Source organism: Nicotiana tabacum, chromosome 1 (genome assembly GCF_000715075.1).
Source record: "Nicotiana tabacum cultivar K326 chromosome 1, ASM71507v2, whole genome shotgun sequence".
NCBI classification, from domain to species: Eukaryota; Viridiplantae; Streptophyta; class Magnoliopsida; order Solanales; family Solanaceae; genus Nicotiana; species Nicotiana tabacum.
Window position 1 is genome coordinate 86314076 of NC_134080.1, and position 22053 is coordinate 86336128.

At 37.6% G+C, this 22053-nt stretch overlaps 1 protein-coding gene across 1 annotated transcript; it reads right to left on the reverse strand.

The window, feature by feature from the left end:
* Positions 1 to 284: 284 nt before the first annotated feature.
* On the reverse strand, positions 285 to 16003 carry LOC107826371 (RNA-binding KH domain-containing protein PEPPER). Its single transcript, XM_016653369.1, has 6 exons — positions 15393 to 16003; positions 10606 to 10855; positions 4048 to 4196; positions 3694 to 3969; positions 2187 to 2381; positions 285 to 585 (listed from the first exon to the last, which is right to left on the reverse strand). Exons 1-6 carry the CDS (start codon positions 15816 to 15818, stop codon positions 412 to 414), a joined length of 1470 nt encoding a protein of 489 aa, XP_016508855.1. The 5' UTR covers positions 15819 to 16003; the 3' UTR covers positions 285 to 411.
* Between the last annotated feature and the right edge of the window lie 6050 nt (positions 16004 to 22053).

Genomic DNA, 22053 nt, shown 5'->3' on the forward strand with positions numbered 1-22053 from the left:
GTTTACCTGGTTAGCTAGTTGTGTTATGTTACTTGGACTATATCTGCTCACGTCTAGCAAACTTAGAGGACAGAATGTGCTCATTTCGAGGACGATATTAGGTCCACTACAAAACATAAGGGATAAATTTGGCCAAAAACTCAAGGACCCTCACCATGCTATAGATGTTATGCGCAAGATGAATCAAAAGCATAAAGAGAATAAAGAAGAAAGTAAAAGAGAGAAACTAAGCAGGCAGATTGGTGACAATAATAACTTTTATCTAGATCAAGTACCAAAAACACTAGGTTTCAATACTAACTTCTCATTAGATTTAAGAAAGTTAATTACATACATGAATCCATTCTAAAGTAGGGTTCCAGAAGTTGTAAAAGAGAACCTCTCAGGAACTATTCCAAAGCCTACTCGCGATTAGTATCTAAAACTGTTGTATCCTCCTATACTAGAAGATCCATATCCCCCTAAGCGCTGAGATTGAAACGAAGATGATGAATAGGAGTCACTGAAACGAGAAAAAGAACCAAATCCACTCTCACCCGTCCCATATAAGCTCGGGGCTGGCTCTTTGTGGTTGCTAATGAATTCCTGCACAAAAGCAAGTGATAAATTAAGTATTTGCTAGTTAAATAAAATGATCGTGCTTTATCATCAGTTTTTCTAGTCTTTTTATCTTATGTATCATATTTGTCCTTCAACATTTTGTTTCCCCAATGTCTCGACGAAACATGTAGAGCCGACCATACCCTTTGATAAGGAAACCTCAAAGTAGTGGTACATCAGAAAACGGGAAAGATACGGCTGGATTATTAGTATTTTCCTTAAAAATACCTTGCTCAAGGTCTGATTTTGATTCTACGTCTATTTCTGATTTATTTAGATAAAGGTGATTACAGATTAATCAATTTAAACAAAACAATAAACAATTAATGATATCATAAAATACCTTTAATTTTGTTTTTGTTGTTATTACTTTTTATTTTGGATAATATTAGCTTGAGATGAATTTATATTGAGTAACATGATTAGTGAGGATACATATAACCGACCGCAACTTGTTTGGGTACAGACAGATCTAAAATTTTGAGTTTAAGAATTTTGGAACAACAACCTTTTTTGCTTATTGGATTCTGGATAGATTATTTATACACATTAAGTAGATTTATTAACACAATTACAAGATCTAGTCAAGCTAATGGGTTCTGTCGAGCTCTTAACTTCAACGGTGGATCTGTCAGTGTGTGGGACTTAGGTGTAGTTGTTGTAATTATTTCATACATAGAGATTTTTAAGCAGCAACAACGTATTAGTCCCAAACAAGTTGGGGAAAAATGGAAGGAAGATCTTAAAGTCCATAATATACTCGAATTGATGTTAAAAGAAAGAGCAGAAGCCCTAAAAGAAGTTCACCCAACTAGTTATTAATTCCAAATCTTAGCCTAGAAGGGTATTCTGCGTATTTATCTAAGCCCATTGTAATAGCTAATATAAAGAGACTCCTTAGAGTTTAGTTTAGTTTTGTTGATTGGACTATTGAGGCTCTTGTGAGAGCTTGGGGAAGAAACCCCTATATCTCTTCAATTGAACCTCTCTTGGATTCTCCTAGGTAAGTATTTTCATGTACGAGTTCAATTTCTCTTCTCCCTTGGATTGAATCTAGTAACGGCATGCTAATTTGATTATTAGATTGTCCTTTCTTTCTTCTAAATCTCCTCCCTTCTTCTAATTCTATCTCAATCTTCTGGTTTCAAACTAGTTCTTGAATGCTTTATTGAATTTCTTGTTTCTTTGAGTTTTATTGTTATCAGTTCTCATCATCCAAACTAGAGATTTCTCTACCGAGCCCACCTAGAGTTTCTCTCCCCAAACAAGGATATCATCCATGTGTATAGATTGCAACAACCGAAATTGCAGAGAGCTTACGACCACAAAGTTTTGTTCTCAACAACCTAAAAGGCTAAACTACATAAAAGTTTTAACATATTTGAACTTTTGTAACGGGTCCTAGAAAAAAAGTTCCAGAAGAAATATAATCTGGTAGAGTAGACACATGAACAAAATAACAACCAGCTGAAGGACCATGATCGCCTGCTATGGACTTGTATGAAACTACAAATTACTTGTGTCTATATAAAAGGGAAGGTGAGGTGCAGTGGAGATGGTCTGACCATTAAAGATGAGCTTCATACCTGAATAAGCTGTTCGGCCGTTTGAACCTCAGACGAGGTACCCTTAATCTCTATAGTTATCTCTTCAGGTAAGCCTCTGCTCTCTTGCACAGTAAGAATTGCCCCACTCGTGCGGCGAATATATGCTATGTTGGCTCCACCAATACCAATGATATCCTCAGCATACGACAGGGGTACTTGCATTACCTTTGTCATCTGAGAGGGAAAAAGAAGAGAGAGAAAGAAGTGACCCATATATCAGAGCTGATACACTGCATTAAATAGATTTAGCTAATGGCCAAATCCTTAGGCTAATGGCTAAGCAGAAAGACGGAATAGAACTGCTAGACATTCAAGTTTAAGAGCAGGATACTAAAACAGAGTGGAATCGAGTAACACTTCACCAAAATTGAACAAAACATAAGTTAATTTGTATGAATCAATAAAATGCAGAAGCGAGCACGATGTTCATGCAAAAACTGGAAACAACCCCACCCCACCACACCCGCTCAAAGAAAATAAGAATATCTGGTGCAAGAAAGAAAGGAGAACACAACTAGGAGAAATTTCAACCAAAATCCGCACTCTCACAAAGTATATTTGTTTCCGTTATGGTGGCATTCAAGCCAACTCGCGCGCACTTCAATGTATCCACCAGGTACCTTCTAACTCTCACCAGGATAGGCATAAAGTATTCTTCCACCAAAGCTTAGCCAGATGGAAAAATTGCATCCGTTGTGATCCAAACCTTGAATCGCAAAGTTGTTACTCCAACTCTTCGACAGTTACGGGGCCCATCAAGGGCTCTCCCATAAACAGCTATTAAAGGTAACAAAGCAAGTGGTCCAGATCAAGGTACAGTTGAAGTGTAAATATTCTCACTTTAGCCACCAAGATCCTCCACCAATACAAAACCAGCAAGAGTAATATAAGTACAACCCTCAAACTCATGATTCGTTTTTAGTTAACCGGTTTAATATCTACATTATAATGTAAAAATACAGACTAGGACTCTAAATAAAGGATAACGATTAAACGGAGTCTTCTTTTGCTCGTACCGTCTCGTAAACTTCAACCAATTATGTGCTTCAATATAATTACTGGGACTATAACCTGTTTCCAATACTCAGCAGCTTGATCGAATCATTCTTTCAAGTCTTAAATTTCAAGCCTCACACTCCCTTATCATTTTATCCCAAAATAGTCACTCCATGCAACGAATTTACAGTTTGAGAAAATGTCAACTTGTCTAAGGCAAAAAGTGTAGAAAAGTGCAAAAGTCAGTTGAGGCTTTAAGCGTAAAGCGCTACTACAATGCACAAAGCTTAGTAAGACAAACTTCAGGTCATATCAAGCACTCTTGTTGAAAATTCATTTTACGCTATTTAATAGGTATACAACTTGCTTACTTATGCATTGTATAAACACCGATTCTACACAACGTAATAGTACCAACTTGAACCACACTGAAGCTCAATTTCCATGAAACTAGCAGCAAATGGAGACACAGAATATCCATGAAACTGACCTGCGTTACTATGGGACCAGTTCGACCAGCTACAGAAGTACGCAAGCCACCAAGTCCAGGATCCTGTCCATACAGAGATAGCGTAGAGGGCCGGAGCTTAAAGTCCGGAGTGGCTTCGCGATCAAGTAAGTAAGTGTCTCGGTTCATGGAAAGAGAATAATCAGAAACTGTCAGAGCTTGGGATGTAGGTGCAGGAACAGAAGGTGGAAGATTTGAGGACTGTGATTTATCAGCCCAGGATTCCGCCGGCCGATCTTGAGAGATATTTGCATTGCACTGGCAGTAGAACATGTATTAGCAAAAACACATTTGGACAATTACGCTTCAGCCAACAGCCAATAGTATCAAACTTACCGTCTTTTCAAATACAGGTATCACACTATGATCAACCAAAAACTTTCTCAGCTGTCCCAATACCGCCTCCAGAGCATCAAGCACCTTCAAGCCCTCTCCATGAATTTCAACAATTCTCTCATCTGAAGTGGCATAAGGAGGCACATCATCTGTGAAATTCAGAAATTGTTAGATGTTACTACCACATGACTGAAGGTTTCATGTCACGCAATAATAGCAAAACACACCAATGCCACCATCAAGAATCACAATGAAATACACTCCAAGATCAAATCCTGAATGCAATTTCATAACCATACTGAAATTGAGTTAATTTGCTATAATCCAGGAAAGAGAAACTCATTTCATACTTTGACATCATTGAGTTAGAAATTACTACAATTTTATAATCATAGTGCATGGTCATCTATTATAATTCAGAAAAAAGAAGCTAATCTCTACATAGAAATCATTGTTAAGTTAACAACTAAGAATGAAATGAGCTGCCTGGGAACTCCACATTTCAATGGAGCATATGTAGTAGAAATGACAACTGAAGGTATCTTACATTGAGAGACAACTGTTTCTATCAATAGCCCAATAAACATTTTTCTGCAGAATTTGAGCACCACGTCCAAGTGAAGACAATTTTAGGATGACTCTGATTTTGCCTAAGTCACACTCTAGTGCCCGCTATTAAGTCTTCCATACAGACTTTGTGAACAATAAAATTTGCTCATTTACTACTTTACAAAAAAAATAGAACCATCCCTGGAGTACTTTGTGGCTCCTGCTTCCCCCACCCCTGCCAACATTGCAGCCCTTCCTCAAAGTGATCCTCCCCAACGTCCAGTTTCAACCACCCCTTACTCTCCTCCTGTAAGTCTGTCCCTTCTAAGCCCTCCCCGACCACCGTGTCACAGTTGAAAAGAAAGTTATCTAATCCAATTCACTCTCTCCTTTTTGCATATGGAATTTCTTCATTGTTATCTGGTATAATCATTAGCCTATTTCTCAGAGGGCTTCTAAAATGTACAGAAGAGAATTAGTCCACCATAATATACGTCCCTTCATTGCTTTTCTACTTGACCACCATCAGGCAAAATGTTCAAATCAATTATCTTGCACTTCATAGGTTCAAATCTGGAAATATCATATGCATTAGTTCTTTTCTTCGCTCTTTAACCTTTATAGGTCATTTGAGATCTAGGATTAGCTCTGTTTCATCTTGAAGGAGGAGATGAAGTTCGACACTGGCGCAGCCAGGAATTTCACTAAGGGGATTCAAAATATAGAAAAAGTAAACACACGAAGAAGAGCAAGGAGGATTCAACATCTACTATATACATAAAAATAATTTTGACCTTGCATATTCGGTGTAATTTTCCAAGAAAAGGGGTTCGGATGAATCCCTTTTGCACCTCTGGCTCCAACCATGATGGTCTATCCTGTTGGAACTTTGGGAAGCACGCACTCTCAATCAATCAAGTTATACAAGTGCAAAAACGTATTCTATTGCTTCACTCGACATAAGCTAAATAAAATGACAATAATATATAGGTATTTATAGGCGTTATTCAACGCGTACCTCATCTAAAACATGTATCACAATTCATTCTATACTCCCATTTTCACAAATATAGGCATTACTAATTCATGTAATACACAATTCTAAGTATTTAATTTAAACACTCAAAGCCAATAGGTCTTCTCATCTTTCAACGCAACATTTAATTTTCAATACTCCTCCTTGAACCTTGTAGCTAACATGCTTCAATGTCCCAAAGTTTCTCTTCTGCAACTCTTCTTTTTGGCAGTTCTCGTCTTCTTCTTTAGAGGACTCCTCCTCTTCCTCAGCACATGTTTCCTTAGAACTACCCTAATTTGGACCGAGTTTCTCTTTCTTTAATACTTGTTGTCGCTAGAACTTTCCTCTTCACTAATACTCTCCTTTTTTCGAGCTTTTGCGACAACTGGACCGAATTATCATCTTGATACACATGCAAAATTTTGGTGAGCAGCAGGAGATGGTCTTTTAGAATGGTCCACTTTATTGGGAGCCTCATCATATTCTTCGTCAAGGATTTTATTTTTTGATGAAATAAATTGTTGTGTTAAAAGGCATCAAGAAGATGCAAGAGTACAAGAAGTAGATATACAAAAAATAAAAGTGAGTTGCTAGCCCCTATACAATGTCTCAATCTAGGACAAGAGAGCTAATAAACTCCAAAAAGTGTTCAGTAGTAACTATTGAGGACAGCTTTGTCCAGCAAAAAAGATTGGCTAAACATTTGGCTTTAATAGAGTGGTTTGGAGTTGAGATGCCATCAAAACATCTTTTGTTTCTTTCATTCCATAGACACCAAAAAATAATTACAGGTATCATAATCCAGATCTTTTTGATGGACTTATCAACTGGCCAAAGACTCCAACTCAAGTACACGTCTCTCAGATTTTGTGGCATGACCCAACTTATCCCAAAAATACTATAGAACATGTTCCATATATCAATGGCTACTGGACAGTGCAGGAAGAGGTGACTGATAGATTCCTGGTTCCTCCTGCATAGATAACATCTATTAACCAGTTGAAACCCTCTTCTGTTGAGATTATCTTGAGTTAGGCAAGCTTCATGTAGGGCTGTCCAGTTGAAACCAATGACCTTCACTGGTAATTTGGTCCTCCATATCAGCTTCCAAGGCCATGCATCAAGAACTTGATTCCGAGAATTGAGTTGCCTATAACATTCTTTGACAGTGAAACTACCCTTACTGCCCCATCTCATCATGTCCGAAGCATTCTCATCAATATTGTAAGCCTCCACTTTGGCTATCATTTCCATCAAGCTTTCAATCTCCCAGTCTTGAGCTGCTCTTCTAAAGTGCACATCCCAAATATTGGTAGTTCTGTTTTGAGCAATTGAGGAGTTCTTGTCCAGGGCATAGTTGAAAAGATTAGGATAGTCCTCCATAAGTGTAGAATTGTTGAGCCACTTATCTTTGTAGAATTTGATGTGTGCTCCATTGCCCGGCTTGAAATGGACATTCTGGAAAAATTCATTCCCTAACTTGCTAATATACTTCCAAGGTCCTACTCCGTAGGGGGCATTGACAATTTTCGTGCTCCAATTATCATTTTCCCCATGTTTAGCATTGATCACCTTCTTCCAAAGACTTGTATCATCTTACCATACCTCCATAACCACTTCATTAGCAGACACTTATTTTGCATGGCAAGATCTCTGACCCCCAACCCACCATTGCACTTGGGCTGCACGACTTTGTCCCACTTTACCAGATGAAATTTGTGAGAACTGTTATTCCTCTCCCATAAAAAGTCTCTCCTTAATTTGTCCAGCTTTTTTAGCACCTTTATAGGAATGGGAAACAAGGACACGAAGTAAGTAGGAATATTGTCAAGTACACTGCTAATAAGAGTTATTCTTCCCCCCATAGATAGGTATTGCAACTTCCAAGAAGCCAACCTCTTCTCAAAATTTTCCACAACTCCATTCCAAATCTCACAGCTTTTGAATTTAGCTCCCAGTGGTAGGCCCAAGAAGGTACTAGGTAAGATTCAAGTACATGATTTGAGTTCTATTTGCCTCACAGAAGATCAGAGTATCATCTGCATACAATAAGCGTGATATAGTAATAGTGTTCCCAATGTTTGTACCTACATTGAATCCCTGAATCCACTGCATTTGCCTGGCCTTTTCAATCATTTTACTTAAACCCTCCATGGCTAGTATGAACAAGAAAGGAGAGAGTGGATCCCCTTGCCTTATTCCTTTTTTAGGAGAGAAGAAGCCCACAGGACCTGTGTTCACTAAGACTAAGTACTTGATGGTAGAGATGCAATACTTGATCCACTTCAACCATTTGTCCCCAAACCCCATTTTCCTCAAAATAGAAAGCAAGTAGGACCAATTAAGTTGATCAAATGTCTTCTCTATGTCCAATTTACACATCACACCAGGTTCCCCATTTTTAATCATCCAATCCAAGACCTCGTTAGCCAATTGTTTGACAGCATTGAACAGAGGTCCATTGTTTGTGGTCTGAAATAACTCTTGGAAGAGCCAATTGTTTGACAGCATTGAAGCTTTCATTCCATTCTAGAGAGACTAGGAATCTATCGATCCGTGAGGCTTGGAAAATGTCCTCCCCTCTTGATCGGGTATATTGAGCCCCTTGTAGAGGCAAATCCATTAGCTGCAAGTCCACAATTGTTTCTGAGAAGCTCTTCATAGCTTTGGTCCTTCTAGTACAATTCAACCTCTCAGATTCGAACCTACAAACGTTGAAATCCCCTCCACGACCCACTGATCACCCCAAATCCCTCTTATTGCACCTAGTTCCTGCCAAAAGACCTCCCTCTCCGTATTGTTGTGAGGTCCATATACACCTGTAAAACCCCATCTAAAATCTTCATGTATGCTCTCAAGGAAGCAAGTCATTGTGAAGCAACCTTGAAGAGAATCAATACACCTCCACATTCTCTTATCCCACAAGATAAGAATACCACCCCTAGTGCCACTAGCCTTCAATTCTGCCCCAATCTACCCACCTATTCCCCCAAATTTGGTAAATCATAGAAGTTGGAATGCTCTCCATTTTAGTTTCTTGGAGACACAAGATGTCAGCTTTCCATTTTCTAACTAGAGATACAAGAGTACTCCTTTTATTTTCCTTGTTCAGACCGCAAATGTTCCAGCTAAGAATTTTTACTTTCATGTGGGACATATTCTTGCCATACCTGCCCCTATCCCTTTTGTTTCTTCCCTCATAGTTGATATTGCAAATTAAATTTTGAACCTCTGTACCACCTTTTTTCCTCCCTTTCCCCTTTCTACTAGCTGAAGATGGTGAACCACTGTTTTGCAACTGAACCTGTCTTTTTTGATCCATTCTCGTAATTAAATCGAAAATTTCATGCTCAAACCCCACTGTATTGACCCCAAATGCCTTGCAAACTTTTCCCATAACCAATTTGGTCCACTTGGAGGTTTCTATTGTTGTAGGTTGCTGAATACTCTGTTGGATTCCATGAACTTCCAATTACTCTCCTTCATGCCATGGTAAAGGAAGTGCCTCACCGTAGGAATCAGATTCTGAGCACATTAAGGCAGTAGAAGCAACTTCTGACCAACCCAGTTGTTGAGGAAGACCCCTGAGGTTGGCCAAAAGAGATTCTGCTTCATCATCAGCTGCTTCCAGATATGTTTCAACAGTTGCATGCGGCAGGGATTCATCAATTGACTTCGTGGCTTGAGACTGGTGAGAGAAAATAGAAGAAGAAGGTGCAGCAACGATGACTTTAGGACGAGGGTCCATCAATAAACCTTTAGTTCGCCACTCCTGAATAAAATTGGGTTTGATTGGCTTGGCCTTCTGATGGGCTTTCTTTTTTGGGCCTTTGTAGTAATTAAAATTTTGGCCCACCACAGGTTCTTTAATAACTCCTGAACTGCTAGCAATATTGGGCCTGATTTGGCTTGTGGCCCGTGAATTGAGAAGGCTGGGAAATGGGCCCAAGAGATTTGAATTAAAGTTGCCCTTGGACAGATGTCCCTCCACGTGCCCCGAATTCACGTAACCCTCATCAGCTTTCCCCAAACTCAACGCCGGTGATGACCCAATCCATGTTGCAGCTCCTGCTACTCTAACTGGCTTTGGTGGCACAGCAACGTCCTTCAAAATTGAGATTTCGTAACACCAGTTCTCAAGGTCAAGTGTTATCTTCTCTGGGCATTTTTTGCTGTTGTTGCTAACACAGATTCTTGCCCAAATAAAATGGTTCCGGTACTTCATATCCAAATCAATGCCAATGAAGCCGCCGCAAATGTCACCAATGGTTCTGAATGTCTCAAGTTTCCAAGCATTAATAGGGATACCAAAAGCCTTGATCCATTTCTGTTCAGATCTCTGGGAGGCAAAATCAATGCCGGTCACCGGAGACCACCACTTCAATGAAAGATGACGGCCACCGCTTCCTGCCTCGATGGGAATTCAAAAAGAAATTGGTTGTGGGACATAGGGGTGACTTTCAGTACATTTGGTCGTATTAACAACAACAACCCAGTATAATCCTACTAGTGGGGTCTGGGGAGGGTAGTGTATACACAAACCTTACCCCTACTTCGAAGGAGCAGAGAGGTTGTTTCCGAAAGACCCTCGGCTCAAGAAAACAAAAAGACAAAAGGAGACAATATTAGTATCACTATAGAAATCATAGGAAAAATAGGAACAACATGAAATCTAGAAGAAAGATGCAAAGCAAAAGCGATAACTAGTAAATAGGTCCTGCACTGAAAAGCGAAATAGTAAAATACAACATTGCCACTAGCTATCTTAAACAAAAACCCTACCAGACTAGTCTCACAATGGTACGAAGTAGGGCAAGACTCAACTACCTCCTAACCTACAACCCCACATTTGGCCGTATTGTTTTAGCTAAAGTCATACAGCCAAGTCACCAATCATTTGACTCAAAAAAGTTCCAGTACCATGATAATTATGTTGTGAAAGAGGCACTAAGATGAAAAAGCAACCAAATCAGTAAAGATAGAAAGCTCACCTTCAGATAACACTCGCAGGGAGGCACCAGATCTTTCCTGGATTGATTTGATTGTAGAACCTTGCTTCCCAATCAAGTGAATGGCTTGCGATGACGCCACCAGTAACCTTAAAGAACAAAATGCTGCACCAGCAGCTACTGCTCCTGGATCACCATCGCTTAGTCCAGCAACACGCTTGAATACTCTTAGAGCAGCATCCATTGCAGGTGATGCTTGCGCGTCTGGATCTTCTCTTCCAGATATTAGGACCTGAAAAGCATATGCAGGAAGTCAGCAAGGAGTGGTACAGCTTCTTTTAATATAAATACCTTGAATATATAAAGTCAAATCATGCTACAATAGATACTTTCTAGACATGACTTGTTTTTGTTAGTTAAACAATAAGCCATGTCATACCAAAATAGTATGATATAATACAGTGTTAATTGTTTCGACACATCTAGACATTATTCAGAAAAACAATCCGTCATCCCATTTTACATTGATCTCTTACTATTTTGAGACGTCAATGTTCTATATAACTCCACTAAAATATTATTTTATACAAATTTCACAACTTCCAAATTTCAAATTAAATGAGCTATACAGATGTTAGATTTTGATGTGACCTTTTATTTGTAATTTTAGTGACAATAATATAATACATAAGTCAAATTAACATATGGATTACACTCGCCAAGATGTTATTTAGCTGGAAACTCGGGAGAAAGAGACGAAGAAGTGAAGTTTCCGAAGTGTCTCCTTTGGCAATCAAGAGGACAATATGAGAAGATAAAAAAAGTAGAATGTTTGAGGGGGTAGAAAGTACCTTTCTAGAGAGTACTGAAATTTTATAAATCTTTGGAGCATATATACAGGCTGAATTAGTATATGTGATTGGTTACTCTTCACGAACCATGTTTGACTATATATACTTTTCATGCCACTTGTCAAAACAAAATGCGGGCTTTCGCCTTTACATCAATATAATTTCATTTTTTTATCAAAAATCCCAAATATTATTAATATGCAAAAAAGAACGTACAAAATTTTTCTACCAAGAAAATATGATACCTTCTATAACATCTCAAGTAGATTCATTATAAAACATGATTATACAAAACCTCAAGGAACAATTAGTAAAGAAGTCATGACTATCATGACTGCTTGAAACCATACTATTCATCTACAAATAACAACAATAGAAATGTACCATGGCACAGATTCTACCAAACAAACATAAGTTGGAGCCACAATGTCAAGCTCCATCGACAATAATATTTAGCTTTTTGCTTTCATGATCTTACCTCTTAGGAATTAACATCCAAACACTGTAGAAAACAGTACTAATACTTCAACAACAGTTATCCAAACACATCACACAGAAACACAAAATAGCACTCCCTCCGTTCCAATTTATATGAACATGTTTGACTGGGCACGGAGTTTAAGAAAAAATGAAGACATTTGGAATTTGTGGTCCTAAACAAGTTGAAAAGGGGCCCAGAGTATTTGTGTGATTATAAAAGCTTCTCGTTAAAGGTAGAATTGTAAGCTTAAGCTAAATTGTTTCCAATTTAGAAAGGGGTCATTCTTTTTGGAACGGACCAAAAAGGAAATAGGTTCACATAAACTAGAACAAAAGGAGTAGCAATTACACCTTAGATTAAAAAATCCAAACATAGTACTAATAGTTTTTCAAGTTAACAAGAAAATAACTACTCAATCCTTATAGGCTTCATCGAACTGCGCTCCAAACAACGCTCAACATGTTTCATTAAGCACTTAATGCCAGTACGTCGCACAACGTGAGCTCACAAAATTAAGAAACGAAAATAAAAATCATAAAATATGAGCACAAAATAAAGAATCTTCCAACAATAAAAAATCCCTAGATGAAGATGAATTTTGTTATAGAAACCTATTGTCTAAGACTTAGGCTAGGAGTAAGGTCTCTGAAGATGAAGACCTTAAGACAATAAACTGAAGAGTGCGGCTGAGAGGGAATATGAGAGAATGAAGCCCTAGATGTATGTATATACTTAAGTGTAAAGTCGTAATTTTATTAATTTTTATTGGGTTATCGGTTAACCCATTAACAAAATTGGCAAACCGAGGCCCGAACCGATAACCCAATAATAAAAAAATTCTAAACCGTTACCGAATCATTAACCCAATGACCCGATACCGACAATCCAATAAGCTTTTTTCGGTTCGGGCTATCAGTTTTACCCGATATATGCCCAGCCCTACTTGCAACAACTTGCAAGGCATAAAAAATTTAATATTTATATATTCAAGGGCAAACCTCCTTTGCTATACGTCACTATATATTCTTAGTCTAATTAGTAAAGAGAAACCTCATACATATCCTAAATAATAAATAAGAACAGAGAACACAAAGCTTCTAAGAAACTACCTAATGAAAGTTACTACTCCTTCCGTTCCAGTTTATGTGAACCTATTTCCATTTTGGTCCGTTCCAAAAAGAATGATCCCTTTCTAAATTTGGAAACAATTTAGCTTAAATTCTCAATTTTACCCTTAGTGAGAAGTATTTATAACCACACAAATACTGTGGATCCCTTTTTGATTTGTTTAGGACCACAAATTTCAAAAATCTTCATTTTTATCTTAAACTCTGTGCCCAGCCAAACAAGTTCACATAAATTGGAGCAGAGGGAGTATAACATTGGGTCCATTTTTTCTGTAGATAGATTAGGTAATCCGGTCGAAATAACTCATTTCAAGAAATGTATCCTTGATCTCCCAGTAATAGACATCTGCATAACCAAAAAAAACCCTAAAAAGGACTGCCATTATCACAATTGGGATTTGAACTTGTAATCTAAAGCGATATTTGAACCCTTTCCACTATGCTAGGATCTTCCATTATGCCAAGGCATTCAACAGTTCATATATAACCAAAAAAGAGCTGACTTTTTCCCTATTTCCGCAGAATAATTATTTGATGAAGAGGATTCAATTGAACCCCCTTGGCTTTACATAGCTCCGCCCCTAGCTATTGTACAGTTTAATCTGCATGTGTCCACCTCAAAAAGATTTCAGCTATATCATCATACTATAGTTTGGGGACAATTGTCCATAAACAGTCTACTTTTATGCACTTCTTAAATTGTCGTTTTCCCATAAACCATATCATTTTAACAACCACCTACCTTCAACACTTTCACTGGAAACTTTTAATATAAGCACTGAAAATTGTAAGTTTTAACCAATTAGAAACAGTTATTTCAAATAAAAATCGCAAAGTGTAACAAAAAACCCTAGAAGAAGCATAAATTAAACGAGGCATGTATGATAATGAATGATGTCACAACATACTATGTGATCGGCATGCCGAGAGGACCTTCTAGGACGCGAATACGAGCACGAGTCTCTTCACACATCTTCTTCACAAGCTCACCTTTACGCCCAATTATACTACCGACTTTAAGTACTCACACTACTAGCCGGAACACGTTGCCTCCAGGCCAGCCCGGACATTTCAGCACAACCGCAGCCGCTGCCGCCATGGTGTCTCCATTGTTGTTGTTGTTATTACCACTTCCGGTTTCAGCAGTATCTTCAGATTTTACAGCGGCTAATTCCGTCTGTAACAAGTCTAAGACCTATTCTTTTTTTTGATGGGTAAATAAAAGTCTAAGACCTATTCCCAACTAGTAGGTATCCCCAAATGGATCATTTTCTTCCATTGTGTCCTATCTTGAGCTAAGTCTTCATTGATTCCAAAGATTTGTATGTCATTCGAAACAACTTCCTTCCATGTGACTTTAGGTCTATCTCGCCCCCTTTTAACACCTTTTACCCTGTACCGTTGCAACAACTTACATGCCATAAAAGGTATTATTCATATATTCAAAGACAAACCTCCTTTGCTCTACATGACTATATATTCTTCTCATAATCTTAGTTTACTCGGTAAAGAGAAACCTCCTACCTATCCCAAAAAGTAAATAAGAACAGAGAACACAAAGCTTCCAAGAAACTACCTAATGAAAGTACTATAAAAATGGATCCATTTTTCCTGTAGATTTATTAAGTAATCCGGTCAAAACAACTCATTTTCAGAAATGTACCCTTGATGTCCCAGTAATAGACGTCTGCATACCCCCTCATTTTTAGAAATGTACCCTTGATGTCCCAGTAATAGACGTCTGCATACCCCAAAAAAAACTAAAAAAGACTGTCATTGCTAGTGGCAGGTCCAAGAATTTATGCAAGGGGATTCATAAAAAAGTAGAGTGTCAGACTTGGGGTTTGAACTTGTGACCAAAAACAATATTTGAACTCCTTCACCACTACACTAGGATCTTCCGTTATGTCAAGGGGATTCAACAGTTTATATATAACTAAGAGAACCGATATTTTCCCTTTTTGTGCAGTACAATTATTTGACGAAGGGGATTCAATTGAACCCCCTTCGACATAGCTCCGCCCCCGGCCATTGTACTAGTCCGCATGTGTCCGTGTAAATCTACCTGTTTTACTCAATTGGCATAAAAATACTTTAGATTTTGGCTATACCACCGAAACAATAGTTTGGGGACAATTGTCTGCAAACAGTTCTACTTTTATGGACTTCTTATATTGTCGTTTTCCCAGAAACTGTATCATTTTAACAACCACCCATCTCAACTCTTTCACTGGAATTTTTTAATATGAGCACTGAAAATTGGAAGTTTTTACCAATTAAAAACATTTAAATTCAAATAAATAAAAAAAACCCTAGAAGAAGCAGAAACTAAACGAGGTATGTATAATAATGATTGTAGTCATGACATACGATGCGATCGGCATTGCCGAGAGGGCCTTCGAGGACGCGAATACGAGCGCGAGTCTCTTCACACATCTTCTTCACAAGCTCGCCTTTACGTCCAATTATACTACCGACTTTCAGAACTGGCACTACTAGCCGGAACACGTTGTCTCCAGGCCAGCCCGGCCATTTCAGCACAACCGCGGGCGCTGCCGCCGTGGCGTCTCCGTTGTTGTTGTTGTTGTTATCACTTCCAGTTTCGGCGGTATCCTCAGATTTTACAGCGGCTAATTCCGTCTGTGGTGGCTGTTGATTTGACGGCTGAAATGACTCGGCATCCTCAGATTTTACAGCGACTAATTCCGTCGGCGGCGGAGCCACCGAAGACGGCGGCTCTTGATTTGACGGAGGAAAGGACTCGGTTTGTGAGGCAGTTACTTCAGAAGAAACCATTTGATAAATGTGATGGACTGGGTTTTGTAGGGGTTTGCGGGCAAAGAAGAAGAAAAGTGAGAGAGTGGAGAGCGAAAAAGAGAGTTTTGCGACTGTGTTTCTTTCTACTTTCGATTCGAGGGTTTGATTTTAGCGAAAAGAGAACTTGAACTGAAATAGTAATACTTTATAAATATCATGTATGTATTGATGTATCTATATAATAATTATCTATCTATATATAATAATTATGGGAAATGAAAGAGCGACATGGCACTCTTTTGGCCAAGGATTTCATTTATCTTTTTTCTCAATTTTTTTACTTTTTTCATTTTTTAGGATGTCAAAAAGCCTCTGGCCATTTAATATGGTTCATCCCTTATTTAAGATGTTTTTACACAAAATAACTCCCACGTTGTGTATAAGTTACTTTAATAATTACTACTATCATTTATTGTGTATACTAATTGGAGAATGTGAAAAACCATCCATCAGTTCTCAAAGTTCTTCGTATCTTTTCCTCTATATCATTAAAGTTGAGGTTATTTGTTTCACTATATAAGAGTACTGGACGTCCTTTTGTGAAGCAACCTGTTAATTATCCTCTTTGGAATGCTTTTGTAATGAATTGAAATAGCCAGCGATGAGAGGGCATTTGGTTTGGTCTTCTTGATGGTGTTTCTCTTTATAACTTTAAGGAATTAGATTAAATTTGTTGACAATATCAATGGTTTCTTTCCTATCATTATTATAGCTTCATCCTGCAAAGTTTTTATTTGGTTAGTTCACTTTTTTATTCTAATTTTTTTTTCTTTGTTGATGAGGTTAACATTTTCTGCCTCCATGCCAGGGTATTTTCAAAAGTGTAAGCAGGGGAAGGAAGAAGTATGTCGGTATGCTACTTAAGTAAATATGTATGTAAAAATTTTAAGCATATGATTGGTTTTCCAACTTATTTTTTTTGATAAAAGTCCTCAAGTTTTTTCTTATTAATCTATTTGTTTTCCTTGCTTATTGTGATTTCTTATATATATGATTGTGATGCATTATCCAAAGATTAGTGGTACGAGAATTTTTGTAATGTAAGTACTATTGATTAAGAGAAAATAATTGAGGGATTAACAATACAAGAGATTATAATATATGAATTGCAATGCAGAGATTATTTGCTATTGAATATTTAGTTTTTTGTATTAAAAATCATTATACAATGTATATCTTAAAATATTTGTTTATTCTTTTAACAAAATGAACTTGTGGTTACTGCAAGGTTATTTTTGTTATTTTATTATTTTAATCCATATATTACTAATTCTCATATTCTTATTTTATTAAGTTTTACGACGAAAAAACTATTGAATCAAATATTGCAGTAGTATTAAGATAGATTTTTTTATATAACATTGTACTATTGTCTTTTTTTTTGGTCAAAAAAGCATACATTTATAAATTAAGTAGTAGTACAAGGAGCATTCTGAGGTACATCAATACAAAAACATCGTTGGTTACCCATGCTATCTAGAGACATAGTTTGTGGCAGCATATGTAAACAAAAAGAAGTATGTCCCAAAAGCTTAGGATCAGTTTTGGGACGTGTGTAGAGTGTGCCACATTGATCTTCCATGTATTGAGCCCTAGCAAAAAGTGGTGGTTCCAAAAGAGTGGTACATGGATGTTGCATGGGGGTAGCTGTTCCGTGTTTGGCTAATAAATCTGCCACTTGATTCATCTCCATGTAGACATGTGTCACATGAGGGCTACCCAGTTGATGTAGTAGGTACCTGCATTCATTGATTAAAGATGAGTAGTGGTAATTATCGAGGAGAAGTGCTGAAATTACCTTTGTTGAGTCGACATTAATTTCCAGCGGAGTGTATTTATATTGGAGGGCAAATCTTAGTCCTTCCTATAGTGCAGTGAGTTCCATGTATAAGATGCTTCCCATTGGACGGGAACCCAAATAACCAAGTAACCAATTCCCTGAGTGGTCTCGTATAATTCCTCCAAAACCATATTTGTCATTTTCTGTGTGACAAGCTCCATCTGAGTTAAGTTTAAATGAAAGGTTGATGGGGGATGCCATTTGACATGCATGTGTGATTGAGCCTTAGTTGTTTGTTTGGGGGTTATGCCTAAATAGAAGAATTCTGCAGCTTGACTTAATATGTGAGCGGGGTTTGGTGGAATATATTTACCATCAAAAATAGTTCGATTCCTATTTTTCCACAAATTTCAAAGAGTAAAGGGAATTAGTATGTTCGATGGGAGTTGTTGTGTAGTATTAGGGTTTTGCTTTAGGAGTTGTGACAATAGATGTGGGGTATTGTCGTGTGATCTATCTAGGTTAATATTGGATAGGTTAATGGACAGACTGTCCCAAATATTTTTTGTGTGTATGCATAGGAAAAATAAATGGTTGATAGTTTCTTCTTGTGTATGACATATTGGGCATACGACATTTGGAGCAACTTGGATGTTATGTAGATAACTAAGGGTGGGCAGACGGTGATGGGTCATAAGCCATAGGAAGTGTTTGATTTTTGTCGGTATATTTAGTTTCCATATCCACTGGAAGGAAGGTGTATTTACATTTGCATCTAATTGTTTGTAAAGTGATTTAACTGTAAATGACCCCCTACTAGTAAGTCCCCAATAAATTTGGTCACGTGTAGTTTTATTTGTGATGGGAGGCAATACTAACTCTTAAGTAGTAGGAGTATATTAGGTGGAATTTCGAAAGGAATTGAACTAATGTTAATAGTGTTATTATTTAATTAATTGGCAAGTGGTGCCATTTGATGTTGTTGTGGTAGAGGCCCTATAATTGAATTTCTAAGGGTGAGATTGGTTCCTAGCCATGGGTCATTCCAGAAACTAATGTGGTTGCCATTTGCTGGATGCCACCGTATGCCCAGTTGATAAAAGGACCAGCCAAGGATTATTGCTTTCCAATTCGAGGATATAGTTCTGGAGTTAGTGTGTGTGTTGTATTTTGATAGGATTATTTTGGCCCAGTAGGAGGATGGAGATTGGAAAAGTCGCCATGCCAGGGATCCTAGTAAGGCATTGTTTTTATGGTGGAGGTTTTGGTATACCTAGTCCTCCTTGTGCCTTAGGTAGTTGGACAGTTGCCCATTTGATAAGGTGCAATTTGCGCTTCTGTGGTGTAGTTCTCCACAGGAAATTTCTTTGGTACATTCGAGTTTGGTAATAATATTATTGGGTATTTTAATGAGTTGTATGGCATGATTAGACAAGCAATTTAGTGTTGCGTTGATTAACGTAGTGCGTCCTGCCATTGTGAGAAAGTTTGTTTTCCAGCCTGAAAGTTTATTATTAAAATTATCCAGTAAGTATTGGAAATGAGTTGGTGTTTGTTTTGTGTTAAAAATAGGGTAACCAAGGTATTTCCCAAAATTTTGACCTTCCCTCATATTAAATAAATGTGTAACACTGTCTCGAGCTTCGTTTGTAGTGTTTTTGGTGAAGAAAATTTTTGATTTATTAAAATTAATAGTCAAGCCGGACAGAGTGGTTAGGAGATTAAGGGTATCTATTATGGAGTTCATGTTCTTAGTAGTTAATTTCGAAGTGATGGTTATGTCATCAGCAAATAGTAAGTGTGATAAGGGAGGCCCTAGTTTTGAAATTTTTATAGGATGCCATCTAAGGCAATCTACCTCCATGTGAATTTTCCTAGTTAACATTTCCATACACATTATAAAGATATACGGAGATAAATGGTCACCTTGGCGTATGCCTCTTGTAAGTGAGAAAAACTGAGTTGGTTGTCCATTGATTAAGATGTAGATTGTAGTGGTAGTGATGCATGACATAATTAGTTTTATTAAGGTTGGTGGGAATTTAAAATAATGAAGGGTGTCATGAATAAATCTCCACTCTAATTTATCAAAGGCTTTTTTCAAGTCTAAATTGAGCAAGAAAGCAGAATGCTTACCTTTTTTATTTTTAAAATAATGCATAATTTCTTGCACTATGATTGCGTTATCAGAAGCTCTTCGATTAGGAAGGAATGATGATCGTTCAGGGCTGATTATGGTCATTAGTAAAGGTTTTATTTGTTTGACTATAATTTTAGTGATTAATTTATAGAGAGTATTGCAAAGACTGATTGGTCTATATTGGGTTATTTGAGATGGTTGTTTAGTTTTAGGAATTAGATAAAGGTAGGTTTCGTTGAGTTCTTGTGGGATTTGTTTGGTATTAAAAATATCTTTGCAAAAGCCAATAACTTGTGATTTCACTTGGGCCCAATATTTTTTATAGAAGTACGGGTGTAATTCATCCGGTCCTGGAGCTTTAAGAGGTTCGAATGACTGTAGCGCATCAGTAACATCGACTTTTATAAGTTGTTGGTCGATTGTTAAGCAATAATTAGAATTTTGGGAATTCATATCTTGTCGTGGTAGGGGTGGTGTGTGTGTGTAGTAGTAGTAAAAAGATTATGGTAGTAATTTTGAATAGATTCATTGATAGCTGGTTGGTCTAATAACCAATTCCCAACGGAGACTTTTAGAGCAGTTATACGGTTTCGTCTACGTCTTTGGAGAGTTGTTAGATGAAAAAACTTAGTGTTGGCATCTCTATTTTGAAGCCAATTAATCCTCGACTTTAATTTCCAAAATTCTTCTTCTAGTTTGAGTATGTCATTGAATTGATCAACGAGATCTTTTTCAAGATTTTGAAGGAAGTGACTAGTCGGATACCTAGGTGATTTTTGAATTCCTGTAAGCCTTGCAAGCAAGGTATTTTCTTAAAAATATTCCCAAATGTATTTTTATTCCATTCAGTAATATTCTCTTGAAAATCTTTAATATCTTGTAATGTAGGTTTGTTAGGGGTCCGGTTTTGCGTGATTATGGAGATAAATTTCGGATGAGTAGTCCAAATTATTTCAAACCTGAAAATTTTATCCTGGGGACTATTATTCTTTTTTAAGGTTAACAGTAATGGACTATGGTCCGAATGGGTTCTAGGTAAATGAAATAATGAAGCCTCTAGGTATAAGTTTAGCCATTCGTAATTAGCTAAACATCTATCTAATCGTTCAAGTATTCGATTAACTAATCGTTGATTATTCGACCAAGTGTACTTACTACCCGTATAACCAAGGTCCACAAGATTACAATAGTTAATACATTTTATAAAATGGTCAGTACGCTTATTATTAATACTAAGTCCTCCATATTTTTCATTAGAGACAGTAATTTCATTAAAATCCCTCCGATTAACCAAGGAAATTTAATTTGATCATATATAGAACGAAGATTATCTCACAGTATAGAACGTGCATGGAGGTCATTTTTTGCATAAACAATAGATAGTAACCAAGTGCTAGTATTAGGGTGTACCTGGACAATGAAGTGGATCTCTTGATTGGTAACTGCCACTTGTTCAAGTTTAATGTCCTCCTCCTTCCACAGTAGTGCAATTCCTTCAGAGATTTCTTGGGCAGGTGACTGTGCCAAGTTGGAGAAGCCAAACTCATCTTTAAGGTATGCAAGATCTTGTATGTGTGTTTCTAGCAATGCCACTATAGATGGCTTGTGATAGTTGAGCATTGATCGAAAGTTTCTTCTAAATTCCGGTGACTAAGCCCTACTACAATTTCATATGACAAACTACATGGATTGATTAATGGTTGGGTTGGGTGGAGTCTCCCTCTCCATCGTTGAGGATGTATTCCTTAGTGCTGGAATCAGGACTATAGTGAACTTCCCCACCTCTGGGTTCCTTGGTGGGCGTATGTTGATTGAAACACTTTGGAGCTCTGGGGGACATGTTATGATGACCTTTCTTTCGTACTATTTTTTGAGGATGTAGGTCTTGTTCCCATTGAGGTAGCTCAGAATAGGTAGAGTCTCTCTTATTTCTGTCATAGTTGCTTCCACTTCCAAGCTTGCTATTTCGTCGAGTTCGTTTTGCAATGGACTGGAAGGTCATAGTGGACTAGGGGGAGAAGTTAGGGGTTGGTATGGAGAGGCTTGTGCATGAAGGGGTATTATGGGGATGATTGATGTGCGATGTTGGATCCAAGGCACAAATGTTTGTGGAGGCTGTTGTGATGGGTAAAAGGGTAGGTCTATATTGGTCGTTGTGGGTGTTGGAGGTAAGAACATGGGTAGCGGGAAAGGTGTCTGTGGAGTTAGATGTTGTTGATGAAGAGCTGAAGGAGGATGCAGGCCCAGTTGAACTGGTTGTAGAGGGTCACTCCCATCCGCATCCCTTCTGTGAC

Bases quoted from the DNA above. Each gene is read 5' to 3' on its own strand.
- LOC107826371 (XM_016653369.1), bottom strand. From the start codon at position 15,818: ATGGTTTCTTCTGAAGTAACTGCCTCACAAACCGAGTCCTTTCCTCCG. The intron at 4,197-10,605 runs GTGAGCTTTCTA...TGAATTTCACAG, and splicing joins CCTGCGAGTGTTATCTGAAG to ATGATGTGCCTCCTTATGCC. The intron at 586-2,186 runs GTATGAAGCTCA...GCTTTTGTGCAG, and splicing joins CGGCCGAACAGCTTATTCAG to GAATTCATTAGCAACCACAA.